This window comes from Saccostrea cucullata, unplaced genomic scaffold (genome assembly GCF_032062105.1).
Source record: "Saccostrea cucullata isolate Sc308-1 unplaced genomic scaffold, CSIRO_AGI_Scuc_v1 ctg204, whole genome shotgun sequence".
NCBI lineage: Eukaryota > Metazoa > Mollusca > Bivalvia > Ostreida > Ostreidae > Saccostrea > Saccostrea cuccullata.
In genome coordinates this window covers 925,574-948,045 of record NW_026940736.1, presented here as the reverse complement: position 1 = coordinate 948,045, position 22,472 = coordinate 925,574, and the positions used below count along the sequence as shown (strand labels likewise).

The 22,472-nt window shown below is 32.6% G+C and overlaps 1 protein-coding gene across 7 annotated transcripts in view; it reads left to right on the top strand.

Moving 5' to 3' along the window:
- The window catches only part of LOC134256163 (ecotropic viral integration site 5 ortholog-like), a 32,064-nt gene that overhangs the window by 2,132 nt on the left and 7,460 nt on the right, over positions 1–22,472 (top strand). For 3 of the 7 annotated variants that reach the window (XM_062738783.1, XM_062738785.1, XM_062738790.1), the window contains exons 2-11: positions 2,294–2,526; positions 5,596–5,753; positions 8,701–8,736; positions 9,090–9,175; positions 10,830–11,054; positions 11,546–11,620; positions 11,924–12,049; positions 12,329–12,472; positions 13,700–13,789; positions 14,127–14,224. In XM_062738783.1, the coding sequence (XP_062594767.1) occupies positions 2,357–2,526; positions 5,596–5,753; positions 8,701–8,736; positions 9,090–9,175; positions 10,830–11,054; positions 11,546–11,620; positions 11,924–12,049; positions 12,329–12,472; positions 13,700–13,789; positions 14,127–14,224 (1,208 nt within the window). In that variant the 5' untranslated portion in view covers positions 2,294–2,356. Of the gene's footprint in view, positions 1–950; positions 1,133–2,293; positions 2,527–3,977; positions 4,129–5,595; positions 5,754–8,090; positions 8,366–8,700; positions 8,737–9,089; positions 9,176–10,829; positions 11,055–11,545; positions 11,621–11,923; positions 12,050–12,328; positions 12,473–13,699; positions 13,790–14,126; positions 14,225–22,472 lie in introns of those variants that run through there. The other 4 variants (XM_062738784.1, XM_062738787.1, XM_062738786.1 and 1 more) reach the window with 4 other exon arrangements.

The window sequence follows — 22,472 nt, the reverse complement described above, 5'->3', positions numbered from 1 at the left end:
TTTCTCACTTGTGAATATGTAAGAATTTGGTCTGAATGAGCACATAAATATAAAGAATCAAGCATGATAAATCTCATATCATGATATGTAAGTCATACATGTATCATATTCAGGGAAAATTAGTGAATATGTCATTGATAAATCTAAGAAAAAAAGTTATTCAGACTTACTCTGGGTTGTCACTTGAGAGAAATGTGTTAATTTAGATTGTTTATATAGAGGTAGGTCATCATTTTTGCTTTCATGTTGAGATTTTGTCTTGATATATAGTGCATTAAGCATGTTGACAGACTTAAAAACTTTTGTTACCCAGCACTTATAAATCATTTCATATACATTGTATAGAAATTTAAATATCCAGAAGTGTTAATCTCTGATCTTGAAATCAAACCAGTTATAGCCCTTGGCCAAACAGAGGGCTGCTGTGAGCCACTTGTTATAAATTCTACCCAGTATGTTCTGTGTAGATGTAACATGTAGATATAGAATTGCAATATATGTACCCCCCGGTATATATGTACATGTATGCAGCTTTTCACTTGTTGTAGAAGTCATGAAAGAAACTTATTAGACATAAATAATCTCAATGATAAAAGAATTTAATGTGCGGTCAAAGCAAAAACAATATGATCTATATATTCTGTCATAATTATGTGACATGCTTCAGGTGTTAAGACAGTGATGTAGAGTTTATACGAGATTCACTGAAAGCTAATACTTCCTTAATAAATAGATAAATTTTTTCCAACAATATTTTTAAAGAAAAATAAGGAACTTTTTATGATGGGGGCCCAGTCAAAAGCTATATGTGACACTGTGTAGGTATAGAGCCATTGCACACGAGTGACTGTAGCGATTATACTAGCTGGGGGCCACAAGAAATTGACAAGTCACACTACGAGAGACGTTAACGTTACTCCATCCTGGTATGATCTCATGTTAATGAATGAGCCAGTGACAGAAAAAGTTAAAAAGTGCCAATTGGTTCAGACTGATGAATGAGCAGTAAAGCATTTTGTTTTTCGGGGGATTTATTACGAATTTTGCTTCCCAAGTTCTTGTGTTGTATCGGATACAAGTGTGCATTACATTGTTGTTGTTTTGGAATTAAGCAAGATTTTCAAAAGAATTTGTAAGTTGGTATTTGTTTATCAGTTATGATATTATAAATATTTTTCAAGTTAATTGTTTTCATTCTTAGAAAAAAAAAGACAAAAAATAAGAGCACTATATTTAAGCAATGAAAGGTGATTGAAGTGCATATACATATACTGCCCACTGATTTATTATACAAGGTTAATAATGTGGTTTTATGCAAGACGACGGAAGTCATACACTGTACTTACTGTAATATATGTTCTACTAAGTGATTTAGAACGATGCATGTGCAATTAAGGTAGGTATGGAACAAGTAAATGTTAATGTACTGCCTTCAATTTAATACAAAAAATTACATTGCTTATGGCTTTGATAGAAAAAAAAATCCAGTCATTTTATGAAGTGGTTAAATTTGCAGCTGCATTTAATAAAAATCCTGCTATATGCATTGCAGTGGCAGTGAAGTTTCTTCAAGCTAAATCAAAAGTGTGTGATGATTCATGACGAATATCAGACACTGACTTTCTCATGATAAGGATGAAGCATGTCACTGTATAAAGATAAGAAGGGGTTTTATGTGTATTTATGTGTACTTTCCATGTCTGTACCAGTTACCAATCTAAAATGCCCCCCAGTTTATTCAGGAATGAGCCCTGGGATAGCAACACTGTGACCCAATATGGCCTGGACGAATTAGTCGCCAAATGCTTGAGCATTATACTTGACTGACTCTGTTTGACAGGTTATTTTGAGGGTTTTATGGTAGAATTTCATATGTGAATTTTTTTGACAATTCATTGTATTCATTGACACATTAATTGATAATGAATTAGACATTTGCATAAAAGATATGGATTTCTCTAACAGTGTTTTTTATAAACAATTGTTATGGAATGTGGGTGAATGTATACTGATATTAAAAACTCTGTATTTGTTTATAATTGATGGTCCTTCGTTATATTCTGCTTATTAACAATGGAAGGTTTCTACATTAAAAATTAACACAAAGTGGAATTCAGTCCACATTTGGTGTATAGATTCCTCAGTGTATATATCTCACGGAGAACCAGGATTGCTTTTAGATTATTGCTTAGTTGACAACTTCCATAGATAGATATTGATCACAGTAATGAAGTGTGGGAATATAATGTTTACGCCTGTTGGGTACTGACACCTTGTTTTATTTGTCTTGTAGACCGCAGGGCAAATCATCATGAGCACACAATGAGAATTAGACACCGAGGCTAGATTTGTCTCCATGTCCACACCTGAGGTTCCTGTGTCCTCCTCAGAATCGGGGGTCTCCTCCGATGGAGTCGTCTCCTCCAAAACGGACCCCCCAGAGGCCTCCTCCAAACCCAGAGGACAGAGCGCAGAGGAGGAAAAGGAGCATGCAGAGCTTCTAGCCAAGCTAGAGCAGGCTAATAAGTAAGGAAAGATTTGTTTTTCTAATTGATTGTCTCTATTCATTGATCCTGTACTGGAATTTCATAGGTTTGTTATTTCACTCCTCTCTCTCTTTTTTTTTTAAATCGACATGCCTATATATAGCTACATGAAGGGAAAAAAATCTATTTACCATAGTTCACCAGATATAGTTGAGCAATGGTATATGGATCCTATTCTTTGATTGAATGGTGAATGGGGTATTGATGTTGTTTTTGTGCAACATGAAATGTTTGTAAACTATGGATTCTGAAAATGTCTCAAGAGGACTTTACCTGTTGGAGGCAGGGATAGATTTAAAAATGGGAGGGGGGGGGTTAAGGGGTAGGGAGGGGATTTTAAGCATGAAAATGTTCCACATACAATTTCTTAAGAGAACACTTCTAGGTTAAATCTCAATAGATGTACAGTACTCTCTCAGACATCCTTGAACTATGCAAATGCAATAGACAAGAGAAAATGAGATGGATAATTTAAAGCTCATTTGCATTCATATCATACATCTTTAATTTCTGCTAGCTTCACCAAGAAAAGGTTAAGGTCATTTCTTGCTTATGATAAATGTACTACAGTTTGTACTTACTGCCTGTACTTGCTAATCTAGTACTTGTTTTAAGCTAAACTGCATGAATATCAAATGTACAAAGTTGATATCTACCACAGTACCTAAAAACATCTTACCTCACATTGAAATAGGTAGGGTAGTCCATAAGAATTGAAATAAGAGGAGAGGTTTAAAAAGTAGAAGGATGTCTTAGGTTCCTTAGGTTGCGCCAGGTCAGGGTCAATATCAGCATTTTTGGGGTATTGTGCCATTATAGGTGTGACAATTCCCCAGTCCGGGATCTTACCCAAAACTCTGTAAGGAAAATTAGCATATAGAAGGTTGGCAGGCGCGGATCCAGGAATTGAAGTAAATTCTTGTGGCCACCTTGTAGGCAAAGCCCTGGTGGGGGCCCAGGGAACGCACATTATGAGATTTTGTAGGGTAAAAATGAGGTCTACCAATATTTTTACATTTTCTACAAACTGTGATTTACGTAAAATAGCTCTTGAAACTGGTTGGGATGATGGTGATAAATTTGATGTACATATATATAACAAATAAAACATTTAAAATAGCTTAAATTAACTGTAAGTTTTTGGCCTTTCTATGTTAACATCTTTAAATTTAGTTTTAAATTTCCCTGCTTTAAGTTTGATATATGCATAGGCATATTTTCAGGGGTAGCTTAAATAAGAATTCCAAATATATTACATTCCTGTTCATAACCTAAGCTAGAAGCCCCCTCTCATTAGAATACTTAATATGTTGTTTGACTACTTGTAAAATACTGATGATGATGAGTAGACCCTTGAAAACTAAATATAATTTGAGCAGTAATTCAGTAACAAACCACCACGCACATCTACAACTTAATCCCAGTTCCTGTTGTGTTTCCTGTCCAAACCTCACTGAGTTACTGTCAAATACTCTGTCATGTTTCCCAGAACTGTAGACAGACTTCAGAGTAAATGGAACGAAAATTTCACTAAGTTTGTGGATGATGTCAAAAGAGGGAGTCGGAATGTGTTTGCTGGCAGGTAGAGGAAGTGCGAATTTAACCTTTGATTTTAAGTCGCAAGAGTTGTTTTGTTTTTGTTTACACTGAAGTACAAGGGGTGTACTACATGTATAGTATAGTATAAAAATTTATTATATCTTGGAAGTAACCACCCAATAGTTTTCTAAGGGTGTGTTTAGTGAAGTCATGTTAAGCTTATTTAATTAATTGAGTTCTTATTTTTTAAGACACATACACAGTTGTTGGACACTTTTGTATGCATGTACAGATCCACCCATAGATGGATGCCTCCTTGTTTTGAATGGATCAGGATCGAAATTACTTTTTTGCTTGATATTTAAACATTAGATGGAAATGTAGACCTTTCTTAAAATCAATATTTTTGGTTAAAAAAAATGCTTTCACATATATACCCTGACTGTTCCAGACAGCAAAGTTATAATAGCGGGTAATTTTAGTGGGGTGCTAATTTTGGCTTATTTTGGCGTTTTGATGATTGTCCACTAAAATTTAAACCGTTAAAATAGTCAGTACTCTTTTAAGTGTTCATCTGCAAAGAGCTAAAACCCTGTGTATTAAATTACACCAAAATTTTTGGCATACCTTTACAGTATTCCCAAATTTTACAGACAGCAAAGTTATAATAGTAAAGCAGTAATTTATACAGTGGAGGTTTTATACAGGGAAGGTTACTAGTCCTATACCTGAATACTGTTTAGGTATTATAATAATTAAAATTATTTTTCTTTGCAAAGTAAAATAAGTCCATTTCAGTCTATATTATCATAAAGCATATGTTTTACAAACAACTGCATGGGAAATATATTCCTCTAATTTCCTGATATATGCAAATTGTTAAATTTGATATGGATGAATTCTATTTTGCGGTTAAGAAAAAAAGCCTTGAAGTTACTCTTTACAAATGATGAATTGCCGGTGTTGTCAATCGTTCATTTACATAAGGTAAATGAAAGAAAATTGTCATTAACGCATCAGATATTGCTTTGTGCATGTGGTAAATGAAATGTTTCTTTTATTGAGAAACAGGTAAGCCATGTTGATTATTAAGCTGTCACCATCTTATAAATCATCTACTGCTTATAGACCTGCTTTCTTTGTCTCTGTGCAATGATCAGATCCAATCTAAAGTGCTTAATGAGTGAAATATGGTGAGATGTATGGCCGGGGAAACGCATTAAAGGCATGTTCCATAAACGTCCATAATGTACTAAAAATGTGGCTTACCAGTGTTAATTGTTTTAGAGGCCAAAAAAGTATGTATACATTAATCATTTTTAGAAAAGCACACCAGATATCCATAAATTCCCCCCCCCACCTTTATATCTAATCACCTTTTTTTCCCAACTTGTCAAATTCTTGGAAGTCGTATGTGCAGAAGCCAAAAAACAAAATAACCCGAAAGTAGGGCAATCAATTAAAAGAGACAATCTGTAACTATATAATGTATTGTAATTTTTTGTTTAAGGTTACTGGAGGCAGATGAGAAATCCCTTGTGAGCCTCAATGTTGCCCCCTCTCCGACCCCCAGTCACTCCAGGAAGGGGTCAGGGTCCAGCGTGGTGTCCAGTACCTCATCTAATAGTCATTACAGCAACCAGCAGTCCACTGAGGAACCAGACAATAGTACGTATAGAATGTACAAATATACACAAAGATATAGATCTACAGAGGAACCAGACAATAGTACATATAGAGTGTACAAATATACACAAAGATATAGACCTACAGAGGAACCAGACAATAGTACGTATAACAGTCATTACAGCAACCAGCAGTCCACCTAGGATCCAGATAATAGTACGTATGATGTGTACTAATACATGTATATACAATGATAGAGATCTATAGAGACACCAGTACGTATAATGTGTGCTAACACAATGGTACAATCTGTGGAGATCTAGAGAGAAACCAGACAATAGGATGTACAATGTGTACATTTATACAGATTTGTAGTAGAGATCTACAGAGAAAACAGACAATAGAATGTACAATGTGTACATATATACAGATTTGTAGAGATCTATAGAGTAACCAGACAATAGTATGTACAATGTGTACAATTATAATGATATAGATCTATAGAGAAATCAGACAGTAGGTACTTTTTTGCAATGATATAGAAATCATGCAGACAATAGTACATACAATATGTACAATTATAATCATAAAGATCTACAGGGAACCAAGACAAAAATATGTACAATGTGTAAAAATACACTGATTGAGATCTATATAGATCTGTAGAGGTCTTGAGAGACGAGAGTATCTATTGAATGTATAAAAATACGTACAATGATATAGATGTATAGAGAAACCAGACATCAGTATGTACAATGTGTACAAATTTATACATTTTGAAATATAGATCTATAAAGAAACCAGACTGCAGTATTATATTGTGTAATACAGTGTGCATGTTGTATTTTATACCTTCGGAAAACAGACATTATATTGTATACTCTAGCTCCGGTGTTCATACAATATTATCTATAAAAACCAGACTGAAATATATTGAAGCTGTGCATGTTGTATTTTATACCTTCGGAAAAAAGACAACAATGTGTATGATGGGAACATTTATTGTATACTGGTAATTGTTATTTCAGAATTCACTCAGTTGTACTTGGTAGTATGGTTGTATGTATATTAAAAACACCAAACAACGTAGTAAATAACTCATACATAGTACATATATCAAGTTAAAAACCTACTTGAGCAGCATTTTATATAAATAACATATAACTTAAGACTTAGAGTACACTTTTTAACAAATTTAATTTCTTACTTGGTTATAAAATTATGACACTATATGGTCATATATAGCATCCAGTCAGTGTCACAATATACATTTACGCAGTTTTAACCATAATGACATGCCAAAAGGCCAAAATTTAAAGTTGTTTACTCCCCCCCCCTAAGATACATATTGGTTTTTGATTTTGATGACGGTGTTGGCAGAAAATAGAAATTTCAAAATTATTTCAAAATGCTAAGGAGTAAGAACTCTCCCTAGTGATTTACAGAGATAAATGTGAAACTTTGTGGTTTTAAGGCTATATTTATATACTGCATATAAGAATAAAACTAATTAAGAAAGATAAAATTTTAAAAGAAAATCCTGTAAACAGTGGTAAAATTCTCTGTTGAATGGGATATTGTATCATCCCTATTAACCTGCCATGGGCACTTTTTAATAATTTTAAGATATAAGTTGTTGGTCTATAATATTTACATATTTTAGAAGGATAGGGTGGTACATGTATATAACTTGTAATGGTTCAAAATGTCCATTCTTTTGAATTTTGAGCATTATAGGTTTCACTATAATACATGTATAATGAATGATTCATTTAAATTAATGATGCATATACATGTATAGTTTTAATCAGTCAGGCATATATGACATTGTGCTATACTTGCAGGTATATTTGATAAAGACAAATTAAAGCTAATGTGGTTAGATCACAGGCACTTGCGATTTTAACCTTTCTTTTCGTAAATAAAAATTTCCCCATGCATGTACTTTATTATTATATTATGGGGAAATTTTTATTTATAAAAAGAAAACATCAAGCACCTGTGGGTTAGATTAAATTAATGAACTTACTTTGAGAACTAAAAATGAGTCAGTGTGATGGTAATTGTAATACAATATTTATTTTTATTTATTTACTAAGAAGAGAATTTTGTCTTACCCTGACAGTGCAAAATCAAATCTGTATTCTAACAAAGTTGGAATTCAACCATCAAATAGAAAGTGAATAAAGTCGAATTGTAAATTAATTAAATGATCATATTTTATGGAAATACATAGTGTAAATTCAGTTTATATATTTAGAATTTTATTTCCTATTCAAAAGTAGAGATTTCCTGGTTTTAATAGCGTATTTTGATTAAAGTAATACTTAAAAGTTGATGTGTATAGATCAATTATTGTTTGCAGATCATAGCTCTGGTCGTGATCTGATAGGGAAGGGAAGTATTTTTGTAAAATTTGAAACAAAATTGCAGGAAGAACAATATTTGTTGTCAAGACAGGATTGTTTATTGTTACCTTAAAAACAGACACAAGATGGCTCCTCTCTGGAGCATATCATTGGTGTAGATTGATACCGGTCTGAGGATAATGCATAGAATTAAAAATAAGCACAAGAATTCATTTGGAAAACTATTGAATAACTTGACATCTACAAGTGCCGTATCTGTAGAGGACCAAGAGAATTCTGGGATAGGTGAGATGGAAAAGAAATATGATATTGTTTTTACGTAAAATGTTTTGAGAGCCTGGATTTATTTTTCTCAAAAGGAAGTATGTTGTTTCCTTAAGATATTGTTTATCATTTACATGCATTTTATATGTTCTAGCTTCCCTCTTGAAAATGAGGAATTTTGGGCAAAAATGTACTATGGATTGAAAGAATAATTAACACATGTGCAATCTCTATTCAAACATGTACATCCATCCCCCGAGACTAAAATTGTTCATTAAAACATGCAAATATGCTTTCCTGCTCCTTGTACCATTATTCGTATTGGTTCAATAGGATTTGACTTTTTTGACTTCTAGCAAAAAGACCAGAACAGTTACGAAAAATACCACCAGGTAGTCTTGTTTTGTTTCGTCCCCCAACCAATGGCCTTTCAATAAGCACCCCAGCCTCATCCCTCAACCAGCTTTCCTAATTGAACTCCTCTTTATATATGTGTTATGCCCCCCCCCCCCCCTCCACACACACACAAATTCTCATAATAAAATATTTATGTACTCTATACTATGCATACAATACATTTTACTATTACATAGAGGTATTAACCACTATTATACAGTACTTAAAAAATAATGTACACTCACAAAGAGAAGGAAGAATGTCAATTTTTTGCATCAAAAATATATAATACTTATGTAATAATCTTCTTTTCCCCCTTTTAATCTGTATTATTTTTTATTTTTGATAGACACTGCAACAGGAAATGTTTGGGACATCTGGGGGAAACTGGTCAATGACTGGGATAATGCAAGAAAGAAAACTTCACTCATCAAGGTATGGAACAGCTAAAACTTCACTCATCAATGGGACAACTGAGCCATGAGTGATTGATTGATGTTAGTTGATTTATCCAGGGTTGATTGAATTCCAAATCACAGGATGACAGGTGTTTATGGGTGATGTAGGCAAAGTAGAATAAATTTAGAAAGATCTATAAATATTGTGTACACATTCCTACACGAAAACAAAATCTCTCTTGTTTACAACACAGGATATGTAGAATTATGCATGCAAGATATCTGCCAAGTTCACAATGTCAGGTGTCCTAAGTCAACATTGCTCTCAAACCCCAGACGAATTTAATTCATTATTCTATAGGCTGATTGCAGTGAGGTCATTCAAGGAAAATACGAATTTTGACTGGTTTTCTTATTTCTTGACCATGCAATCACATTAACTCTTACACAACTCAATGAGAGAAGCAAGCTCATAGAATATCAAATGAAATTTGTCGGGGTTCTATGGCACTGTGATGACAATTAAAGGACCACTAACAATGTTAGAATGAATATCTGTAGAGGTGGATCATGTACAGTGGAGCCTCGTTTATCCGGAGGCTTTGGTTCCTAGTCAATTTGTACGGATATGTGAAGCGTCCGGATACCTGAATCACCGGTCAAACAAGACAAAATAACATTTAAAAAGTCTGTCCCAATGAAAACTTGTCCGGATACTGAAGCATCTGGATATCTGGGGTCTGGATATCTGAAGGTCCACTGTAGTAGAGTCAAAGTCAAAATAAAAGTTTTAAGGAATCATGTATCATCTTAAAAAAAGAAAGATGAGTCATTTTTATGAAGCTGAAACACACACAACATGATTCTGAAAAAAGATAAAAAAGATAATGCAGAATAGTTATAGCTTTAAAATTCTCTAATTCTCTTTATTTTAATGTTTTAGCAAGATATTTTGATAAGATATTGTATAAACTTTTCTTTTCAACAAAATACTAAATTAAATCGGATTTAATGTTGTTTCTGAAAAGCTATCATATTAGATATCGTGAATTATTAGACAGATGGAAAAAAAAGTTATAAGAAAAAGTGGCAATGTAATGGTTTTGTTTGTTTAAGCAAAACCTTTAAGCAAAATAATAAATCGTCAAGCTATGCCCAAAAACTGTGGAACACGGATGACAGGATCATTATTTTGTAAACATGAAAAACACACATTGACAAATTAGCTAGTGTCATAACATATCTGCCTACATTGTTCTGAGGTATCTTAACAACAATACTAAAGGAGAACATACAATGTACATGATGTAGAGGACCTTTTATTACAAATTTGCCATAAATCTTGAACTTAGCTTTGTCCATGGATGTGTGTTGGTTTTCTTAGTAAATGATTATTGTACCTTACATATAAAGCCAATATCTTTTCCCAAGTTCTTTGGTTGGAAAATTTGTTTTTTCTGTCTATAATCCATCACCTTGGACAAATCACAAGAGAGCATGCAAAAAGTTTACAACAAAATGTAGATAGTAGTCTAATTTTATTTTAACTACTTATCCAACCCTAAAAAGATCAATCGAATTAATCTTGATAATGATCAGATTTCTTTCTTTTTTGAAATGAAAAATCTTAAAATTATGTAGGATATTGCAAGAATTTGACTGATTATAGATTTTCTCCTGTCTTTTTCCAGGAGCTGGTAAGGAGAGGGATTCCCCATCACTTTCGGGGCCTGGCCTGGCAGCTGTTACTGGGGGTCCATGACTCCCCACACAAACAGCAGTATGTGGAGTACCTCAAACAGACCTCCCCCAGTGAGAAGCTGATCAGGAGGGACATAGCCCGCACATTCCCAGACCACGACTTCTTCAAGGAGAAGGACGGACTGGGGCAAGAGAGCTTGTTTAATGTTATGAAGGTGGGTTTGAGTTGACAATTTATGAAATGTACAGTTAAACTGTATTTTGAATTCCACAGGTATGTCAAAGTAAGTTGGGACTTGGAAGTGCTGACTTCTCTTTTTCTGTGTATTTTAACCCCAGTTTCTCAAGCCTCTTTGAAATCTCAAATTTCTTTCTCAGTCTCATTGAGTTTGAGACAATGAAGTTTGACTCTATTTGAAAATTAACAGCATGTATATATAACTGATTTACTGATTTATAGTCTTCTGACAATAGTCAAAGTGGACTGGCCCATATATGTATTTTGAAGTTATCCAGTTAGCACTTGCTTTGAGAAGGGACTACAATTTTTGAATGTAAAATAATAAAGAAAATTCTTGAACCACAGCAATACAATCTTAATTTTTATTCAAAAGAAGCATTTAGTTGTATATTACTGAAACTGCATGAAATGAATTATTTAATCATCTCCATTTGATTAACTGTGTGTTTCTCTTGTGAATTCTAGGCATATTCCCTACACGACAGGGAAGTGGGATACTGCCAGGGAAGTGGATTTATAGTGGGCCTTCTACTTATGCAGGTCAGTAAAACATGTAAAAAAAGACTGGAATATAGAGATAATCTTAAAGTGTATGTACCGGTACATATAATATCCACGTTGAAACAATTAAGTTATTAAAAAAAACAGATTGTTTTTTAATTTCAAAAGTAAATTTATTTATGAATTTCAAAAGTAAATTATGAGCTGTACCAAAAATAAATTTGAATCCTTCGAAAGGGGTGCCTGATGGAGATTAAATTGTGTACTTGTTTCATGTGAATTAAAAGAAACCTCCAATTAATAATTAGTATACATTTATTAATTAGTTCTGTCTTTTGATAGATGCCAGAGGAAGAAGCTTTTGCCGTCCTTATTAAGTTAATGCAGGACTATCGTCTCAGAGAATTATTTAAACCTAGCATGGCTGAACTCGGCTTGTGTATGTATAAACTGGAGTGTCTTATACAGGTAAATTTTATATGAGTTAAAAAAAATTATCATTTGTAGTATAGGTAAATTGTTAAAATACTAGAAAGACATATACCAGCTACAAGTATCCTGAAATCTCATAACTGCTCAAAAGAAAAAAAAGATTTAATGTATATCATTTAGGTCTTAAGTGCTTTTATGTTTTAAATACCACCTGTTTCTTATTTTGATTTGACAAACTTGTAGGAGATGTTTTAAAAGACATTTGATTTTTTTGTGACTCTGAGTATAAATGTTATGTCTACATTTGTCTAATAGGAGCTGTTGCCAGACCTGTACCTCCACTTCCAGTCTCAGGGCTTTCACACCTCCATGTATGCCTCGTCATGGTTCTTAACGCTGTTTGCCACCTCATTTTCACTGTCTCTTTCATGTCGCATCATGGATCTATTTATTTCTGAGGTAAGGCTTTTTTTTTATGTCAAGGGAAACAACTCTTAGAGGCATGTTTTCTCTGAGTATATGCATGAACCAAGTATTACTTTTAGAGATGCAATCTGTTTTATAGAAGACTTGTAACATATTTAAAATCAGTAAAATCACAGACAAGGAAAGCAATGTTTTACTGGCAAATTGTAAAAAATGTCGAGATAAATAAGCCTTAATTTGGGCCATCTTTTAAAAATGTTTGCTTGCTCTCACCTAATTCAGGGTAAAAAGATTGGGTTGGTAGGTAGGTGGGAAAATATTTTTTATTCAATTCAATTCCCTTTATTGACAATTACCATGTCGGCATACAGTCATGAACATTAATAACATAACACAAATTACACGATTAATACATGCATATTCAAAGTGATAAATATGAGGTGAACAAAATTGTATATTTCTCAATATTAATATTCATTTTTGACTTTCTTTTCTGATGTCAAAGCACTTTTTCAAGAAACAACATATCCTTGTAGCACTTGAAATATTAGTAGGATTGACAATTTTTCTAATGGGGTTATCACTAGTATATGTGTTTACATTAAATATATCATTATAATTGCATCTATATTGATCATACTTTGGACAGTAAAGAACAAAATGTTTTTCGTCTTCAACAAACAATATATACATGAATAACATAAACGTTTTTCTATTTGTAAGCATTATGTGTCCAGTGGTAAGGAGCTAGAATCAAATGTTAATAATTGATTATTCAAATTTTTTTTTTATTTCCCGTTTCAATATACAGTGGATGGGCACTGATCCTTTTTTCCCAATTTTGTTAATAAAAAATAAAAGATCTACAACTTTTTTTCGTGAAACTGTTCCACTATTTTATTAGTTTTAAATAACTTTGCAGTTTGTATTCATCTTGCTTCACAATTTTTGCTTTCATAAAATGTAACTGCACGTTACCATGCACGCTTCTGATTTGCTAACATTTTTCAGTTGTTCATATAGCTTGTTTTGGTAATGCTCTTGTAATTTACAATATTTATATAAAAGTTCCAACTACATGCATGTTATATTCAGGGATAAGAAAGAAAAATAAGCATTTACTGAAGGTCAGAAAAATTTTGAATAGGACCATTTTAAATTGATCAGGAGAGGGCAAACAAAAATTTTTTTAAAGATGGCCTGAATTAAATTTTTTGATAAGTTTAAATTATAATTTTCAACTTTAATTTTGTTATGTAGGGTATGGATGTGATATTTCGTGTGGGAATTGCAATACTACAAACTAGTCAAGAGGAACTCCTGTCTATGGATATGGAAGGAATGCTACAGGTAAAAAAATATCATTAATTAACACCATAAAATTAATTTCTTTAAGTTAACACATTAACTCTACAAATACCCATTTTTAGCAAGCAGAAAAAAACTGTTTTTAACATGTATAAAAATATCTGTTCAGAAGTCAAATGAAACATATTAAAGCATTTTAAAAAGTTTTTTTTCAATAATTGTAATGTCTGAATAGGAGACTGCATGAGCAAAATACTTACATCAATGTATATTCCATGGTTTAATAATTAAGAAGTTTTAGATCAGGCAGATGCAATGTTTGAAAGAACACTAGCTTTTATGAGGTTGTTTTATTACTTACATGATTTTAACTTTGCAGCATTTCCAGAAGACCATGTTTAGTCAGTATGAGGGAGAGCCAGATAAACTTTTCGCCTCGGCTTTTGCTGTGAAATATAGTGCCAAAAAAATGAAAAAGTAAGTAAAACCCCCCCCCCCCCCCCCCCCCGAAAAAAAGAAAAAATATATATCGGCCGGCAGGCCTGCAATGATTCAATCATAAAACTATACCAATCAATTGTAAGCACACTGGTAAAAAGAAATAAATAGATCAAGGTCATATCGATCAAAAACCAGAGTAGCTTTTTTGCTGTGGTAAGACTGTCATTATGTCAGTCTGTTTGTCTTTAAACAATTTGATATGCTGATCTGATCTTCCTACAGTTTTGATCCAGTTACAGTTATGACTGAAACAAAAGTAGCCTTCACTAAGATAGTTGTAAACATGGTTACTAAAATCTAACATGCTTTCACAGGTGAAATTATTTCAGTAAATTAAATCTCCTTTAGTGTTTTCTCCTTTTTAATAAGACTGGGTAAATATGTTTTTGTAGACTAAGAGGTCTCAACTTTTAAATGGATCTGTAAAATATATATAGTTTTTTCAATGGGTGGCACTGTCTATCAGTATATATTTTTTCAGAGAGCTACAGTTCTGCAGCTAGAGTAGACTGCACTGTCTTATTTTTATCATGTCAAAACAGTAGTTTCTAACTCATGTAAACTTCTAGTTACATGTATTGCTCAACTGGAATTGGAAACATTTTTTTTAAAGATTTACCATTCTTGATTACCTGACAATCCAATGAGAACTATGAAAAAAAATATGTTTGGCCTGGCTTCCTTAGTAGTGTGAGATTTTCCATGTGTTTTCTCTACAAAATTCCACTGTTATGGTGACTTACAAATAGGTGTACTAAGTAATGACTAATGATGACTTTGTGATGACATATTGTACATCATGTTTTCAAAAACAAAGCCTATATTAATTCTAATGTAGATTGAGAAATCTTACATTTGGGGCTGAATGGTACCTGTACATTGATTTTATGGCAGTAAAAATCAGTTGGATTCAGATTTCATTTAGGAATTGCAGTAAGGTCTGTTATGTGATACAGCCGATTGATAATAAACCAGGGAATTTTTTCCATAGCAACAACTAACAGGTAATGAATTCTGTGCTTTGAGGTTAGCAGAAAATCTATGTTTAATTATGGCCATGCAGGTTATCCTTAAATTGACCTAAAAAATCTCCCGAATTTATGCCTCTATAAGATGCAGAACCATAACAAAAGAGGAGGTTTGAGGTTAATAGAAGAAAATCAGGTTATCCTTAAGTTGACCTAAAAAAGTCTCCCAAATTCATGCCTTTTTAAGATGCAGAACCATAATCAAAGAAGATAATCTCATTATAATCAAGGATTAACGAGGGGGATTAACACTTTGCCTGATTAATTGTGTCACTGTGACCTACATGAGGTCTCAATACTTCATGTTTTAACAAGAAACTCTTCTAAATTGGATAATATACCTTTAAGCCCCTGTATCGTACATCTCCCTTATTTAAATGTTTTTATTGACAGAAAATTTTAATTCCATTTTTGCCATTTAATTCTTTGGATCTCAATTAACAGATCAAATGATTGCTTGCTGTGTTGGCGACTGGGTGGGCCTATGTAGAATTTAAGTGAGGTACATCACCGGTCGGTTTGTTGATTCTGGGGTAGTCAGACGGACTTAGAACCACAGATTAAATGTACTTATGTGACGTAATAATTAATGGACAATCACTTATCACAGAAGAACTTAGTGTTGTCATGAAGGGATTAAGAGATTAGTGAAGTTTATAAGAAGGTATATCATGGATATTTACTGTGCACTTGTGGTGTGTATTAGGATATGTAATGATCAGCAATAAAATTAGCGTGACTTTGATCACAAGAAATTGTTCAAAGCTAGCTGGATAAAGGAGTTGGGATATTTATATTAAAAGAAAAAGATGACACTTGTGGAAAGCTTGGATGAATTGCTTGCTGCTTTAATGAAAGTTCGACCCAGGTATATTTTTTGTGATTTTTTTTCTTATTGGAAAATGCATTTTACTCTAATTTAAAGGAAATTATTATGCAATGTAAAAGCAATTAAGTACCTATATTCTTTCAATCGGTGTGACTTGAGATATATAAATTGATGGATTCACAATGTTAAATCTTCATTGAAGTTTTAAAAAGTAAGGTAATGTTTTAAGATGTGGAACATTACTAATTAATGATAATATAATATAAATTTTGTAAAAGAGAAACTTATTTTTTAAGCATTAATTAAGATACAAAGTGTACTAGTATTTTTGTGAATGCCAAGGAAAGTTTCTCTCTCTCTCTCTCTCTCTCATACAGCATATGATGTGTTATGAACCATAAGAAATGACACAGAATAATTTATTTATTTTGAAATTATTAATTCCTGAGAAATATTGAGATGTAGAATCTGTGATTTAAAGGTTTGAATAACCTGATCTAATTTTATAGTCCTCAAATTGTCTTCAAGCTGTTAAAATCCTTGTGTGAATGTTATTTCAGAAATGCAATTATGTGTTCTCTATGTATACAAAAGGATGACATGGAATTCAATGAAGGGATGTGGAATTTAACACTTTGTAAAGCATGTAATTTATTCCACCCAAACTCTTCTGAATTCATCTTCAGGTAGAATTACAAAGGAGAATGATAAATTGATATTCTGGGACTTTTAAAGATAAGCTTTGGGAATGATACACCTAATATTTTCATTACATTTTAAGTATATATTCCAAGGAAATGGCTATTTAAACAAAGTATCCTACGGGGGCCTCAGAAAACTCGGGGCGAAAGTTAACCATATTTATTGAAAAGTTATCTCCCTTAGTTTTAGCTTGATTAAACAGACAATTGGGCCTGATAGGATTCCAGTGGAAAGTAACAATGCCTTGTTTGTTTTCAGGGATTACTCTTTATTTATTTACCATAAAATTCTACCTGGACATATTGGTATTGTGGGTCACTCTGTTTGACAGGTGGTCGGTGTTGCGTTGACACGTCAATGTCTCCTTCTTGAGCCTCTCTTCTGATTCAGAACCCTGCGTTTTCTCTTTATAAATTTCATCTTTGCATGCCTTTGATGACGATTTAAATGGATGGATGTTTTGTAAAGGAATCTGTGAGGATTTACGACCAATTTTCTGATCTGTGGTTTGAATTGATGTATAGATAATGTGATTTTCTTTTTCCAGTTATGATTTCGTTAATTTCAACTTGAGAAATTATGGAGTTTTTACTTCACAGTTTGTTCATGTTAATATTGTTTAATTTATATGCGGTATTTGATTGTTTCTCAAGTGATATTTATAGCCTAAGAATGTCAAGCTATTATTGTGTCTTTTGTATTTTAATTGCAACAGATTTGATTCTGTGAAAGGAATATAACCTGATGGAATGTTGATTTTTTTCCCTCTTCAGTGCAATTTTCTACTGGGTTCATCTGCATTAGTGTATGTGTGTGTCACAATCAATATTTGGCATATTGGAAATAGTTCGGCAGTTTCTGAGTCAGTCTCTCCTAATGGTTGAAATCTTCATTCATTTTTTACAAGATTTGTCAGGTTGTTATATGGTGTGGTTATGTGGGTGTTTTGTCTTGGAAGTAAATCAGACAACTATGATTTTGAGAAATGTTACAGATGCTTGAAAATATGTAAACTTAAAGAATTCCTCATTTTGAGTAACTTTTTTTCATAATCATTTCAACAGTTTTGTTTTTGAACTGTAATGAAAATGTGACCTGTATAAATTGTGTATAGGCAAATGAATCGATTGCTGTATGCCTGTATCTTAAGATGCTAGATTTCCATTATATTTTGATATGAGCAGCTGATGAAACGTTCTATTAGTTCAATGCCTAAGGATATAGATTTCATTTATTGTCAACCATGTGTCATAGTAAGAAAAGACCCTATCTCCTCTGCAAGATAGATATTGTATCTCTATCTCTTATTGGATATCTTGACACAGCTGTTGTAAAAATGTCTATGCTTTTAATATGCTTAGTATAAGAACAACCTCCTCTTCCCCAGTGTAATTTTGAAATGTATTGCATTTAATAGTATCAAAAAATAAATATATGTGTGTCCAAGCTTAATTATTTAGTAACATCTGTGAAATGAGTTTGAAAGGATTCTTTCAAAACTTTTTTAATTTTAAAGCGATTTTCCTCATATATGAGTCATAATTCCTATGTTAAAGTAATTATTGATTGTGTATTAATAATATTTTGAAATGAAAAAAAATCACTTGACATAATTTGGGAGACATTCATTTTTTTCAAAGATTTTCAGGGTCATACATAATAGGAACTGTGAGATATTATTTGATTTTCACAAACAAACTTAACCTCTCAGATTTTTATACCTTTGATACAAGTTCAATTTAAGAGTATTAGACAAGCAATTTCCTGGTATTGGTAAACTTGTTAATTCTCTTATTTAATACTCTGTGGGCAAGGATCCCTGAAGAGTCAGAGAGTAACTTCAAATAAGGAAGAATTTCTCTTATACTGATCTATACAGGTCCTTATTATAATATTTCCTTAAAATGAATACAAACACACCATGTCAAGATTCGGTTTGTAAAGATAACTAAAAACAGTTTGAAATGTTTGCTGGTTAAATACACACATTTTCTACAATTAAAAAGAAAAATGTAGCCTCAGGAATAAGTGTGCACAGATATACGCAGCAGAATTAATAATTCATGTATTGTTTTACCCCCTCAGGAAAAAAGGCACATTCACTTAGAATAACAAATGAGTACCCTAGCTTGCTTTGCCCCGACCTTTCATGACCTCGTACAAGTCAGTTAAAATTTTTTTGTTCCTTTGATGTCTCATGGCAACTTACGATGTGAAAAGTACATAAAGTGATCTGTGATTTTTTTCTCTTGGTTTGTATAAAATGTTGGATTTAGGATGGTATTATAGCAAATGTTGTCATTTTTAGAATTTGGGTGATAATATTTTTTTTAAACTTTGGATTACTGTGACAAAAGGATTGACTGTACATACGTGATATTTCTAGTTGATTTTATTATATCCAGTAGTCAAAACGTGCAGCCTACATGTAATTTGACCAGCATCTCTTTTAAAGCATTGAATAGAAAGTTTATGTAAACAATTGGTCTTTAGGGGCTGTTGGAATTTTAATCATGTGTTCATATAATCTGTGTTATGCATCATTGTATTGTACCTAGTTCATGTGTACATGCAGGTAAACTTTTTTTTATCCACTTGGATTTTGTATAAACAGCTTAGAGTTAAAGTTTACCCAATATGGTTCTTTAATTTACAAGGAAATTTTTAAATTTGGAGGGATATTAGCTCAAAGCTAAATATTTGAAAGAGAGGAAAACCAGGTGTTGTGTGAATTGAAATTTTTTCCAAATTTTACGAGGGGTTACTTAAACTCTTGACATTATTAACAAAGTTTCAATATGAGCTTAGTTACATAGGGTTTCAGGGGTGACACAACATTGAATAATTCATTGTTTAAGTTGGCAAAGGAGTCAATTTTTACCTGGGGAGAGAGAAAAGTTTCACATTTATTTCAAGGGATCACGATGTTTTGAGAATGAATGGTGTGTAATTTGAGCACATTGTATGATAATGGAACATCTTATTTTGTCACACCATTAAGGTCATAGATGGGTGGTTACGTGGTGTTAAAGGTCCTACATTCAGGCTCTGTTTTGAGGAAGTGTAAGGTGTAAATTGTCCGTTGACACCAGCTGGGAAGGTCCAGACTTATTTCGGTGGAATTTTTCGAATTTTATGGAACACCTAATCAATAAGGTCTTTCTTGTTTCAGAAGGAAATTAATGAAGTGATTTATTCCACAAATTTTGCCAAAAAATGTGATTTTATTTGCGCATGTGAAACTGTGAACTGTAATGCAATAGACAGTATTATATAGCCTGGTGACTATATATATGCATGTTATACATGCAGCAGTTTTAATTTCGTTGTGGGTATAATGACTGGGTAGAGTTGCACCAGTGGTTTAGTATGACCAATGGCTGCAGCCTCTACACTATGTAAGACTTTTCAATGGATTTTGTGGATTATGGAGATGACGACTATGGAAACAGCTGTTTTTCAGAATCTGGGTAAGTGTATTAATTAATTAAAAAGATGGAACTAACGAGAATTCTTCATACATTTGTATCTCATTATAAGTTCAGAGAGTCCAGTTGTTTTGATGTGACTTCTGTGTGAGTTTTTGATGTAAAATTTTGCATTTTAAATAATCTGAGTTCTCTAACGATGATTAGAATTGGCATATTCCTCTTGTAAACTTTGTTTTGGAGAATGCAGACAATATAACAGTTGATTAGATCATACCTGATTTGGTGAAATTAAATTCCACAATAAATATTGAATAAAAAAACAGTATTTATATAGTGTTTCTAAAAAAAAAATGAAAGAAACTAAAAATATTTATTTTTAAAAAGTTCAAGGTTAATTGGGAATTTTAGAAGGTCTCTAATGGGTACATTGTAAAGGCTGGAATACGAAAATGGCCAGTATCTCTATGTTATCAGGGCATTATGGGGAATTGGCCTTTCAGGCGCTGGTCTCTGTTGTTAAAGGTCCAGCATACATCGCAGGTGAAGTGGACAGAATCTCTTTTGTTGATTAATCACCCATTAAAGCTCTCTTTAATGCCGGGGTTCATCTTTTTGTTTCCATCTCCTGCGTGTGTGCTGTCTGTGCCATATGCCCTGAGGGAGATAGAGAAATGAAGATAAACTGAAGAAGGAGACATTTAATTGACACTGGTTTTTGTGCTGTGGGGTCGAATTTTTTCTTCATTGTTTGATTATCAACCAATCGTTACCAGCTTAAAATGTCAACACTACCCTGGATGCAGACAATATCTTACAAGCATTTATATTCGATATTCACAGTTCATAAAGCCTGCAGGAATATTTTATTATCCTTCGTCTTATAAGAGATTAATAAATCACCATGCCCTTTCAGCAGATTTTGAAAAGAATGAAAAATATTTCTTTCTTTTCTATTAAATTTCAAAAGTTTGACCTAAATGTTTTGTGGTTTTCTGATTTGTAATGTTATTTTTATGTAAAGCATATATGAATACATTATGGAAATTTGTGAAGCATCACATTTCAAAAAAAAAAAAAAGTTGTTATATGGGGTATAGAATAAGAAACTAGTGCACTATATTGTTTGGTACTTATAATGCTAATTTAAAGGAGGAACATTCACAAACAACCCAGATATACCAAGCTCTACAGTGTGCCGAGTGCCTATGGCCATGAAATAGTTACAGTGTATTAATATGTCCAAGACTCATGAAGACTTGATGAAAGATAAATGAAACAGGAAACCTCCAATATTATTAGTGGAAGAATAGCTTTTGGCAATTTAGTGATAGGAAATATTACATTAATACCCCCGGTAATTGGTTTACAATATACCTATATAGTATTTTATGTTGCTCCTTATTACTCGAAAAAGGTACCCTTTGAGATGTTTGGATCATTAAATTCTTATAAGGAAGTAATAATTAAGACTTAATTAACATACAAAATAAGAAGGATACAAACTGTAGGAAGATGTTCATTTTCATGTCTCACAATGGTGATATCTGTGTATTAAAAAACAGGTTTTGATACTAGATATTTATGGGACATTAAAAAAAGAGGGAGAAGCTATTTGCGAATATGGATTACTTGTTGTCTATTTGTCATGCTCATGTTACAACAATTTACCTGACTTGTCAAAATGTTTTGGTAGCTTCTTTACTTTTTTTCGAACAGGAGCGAATTTAATCTAGGTGATCTTTGCATACCTGCGACAGCCTATAGGTAATTTGAGATGATGACAAGATCAGACCAATTGACTTATCTTACAGCTTGCAGTGCCACTATGAAAGTGCATACATGTATTGATCAACTAAGTTTTTAAACAAGCAATTTAAAAATATTACGAGGGATGTTTGATTTATAATTTATATTATATAGATTCAAGATAAATGTCAGTTTCTCATGTGAAATATCGTCTATTTTATATTCGTTTTACGCATTGATTTATCTTTAGTCCTCTGACAAAGCATATTACATGTACTAGTATATCTGTTTACAGATGGAAAGAACTTGTTAATCATCAGTTAAACTTTGTTTCAACTTCTTTGATCTATTTTATTACAAGACTTGATGAAAATTCAAGTGCCTCTTATAATTATGATTATTTTTTTTTTTTTTGGGGGGGAGGGAGGTTTGCAATGGTCATATCAGAAGATCATCTGTATTTCATAAACCATCTGTATTTTATAACA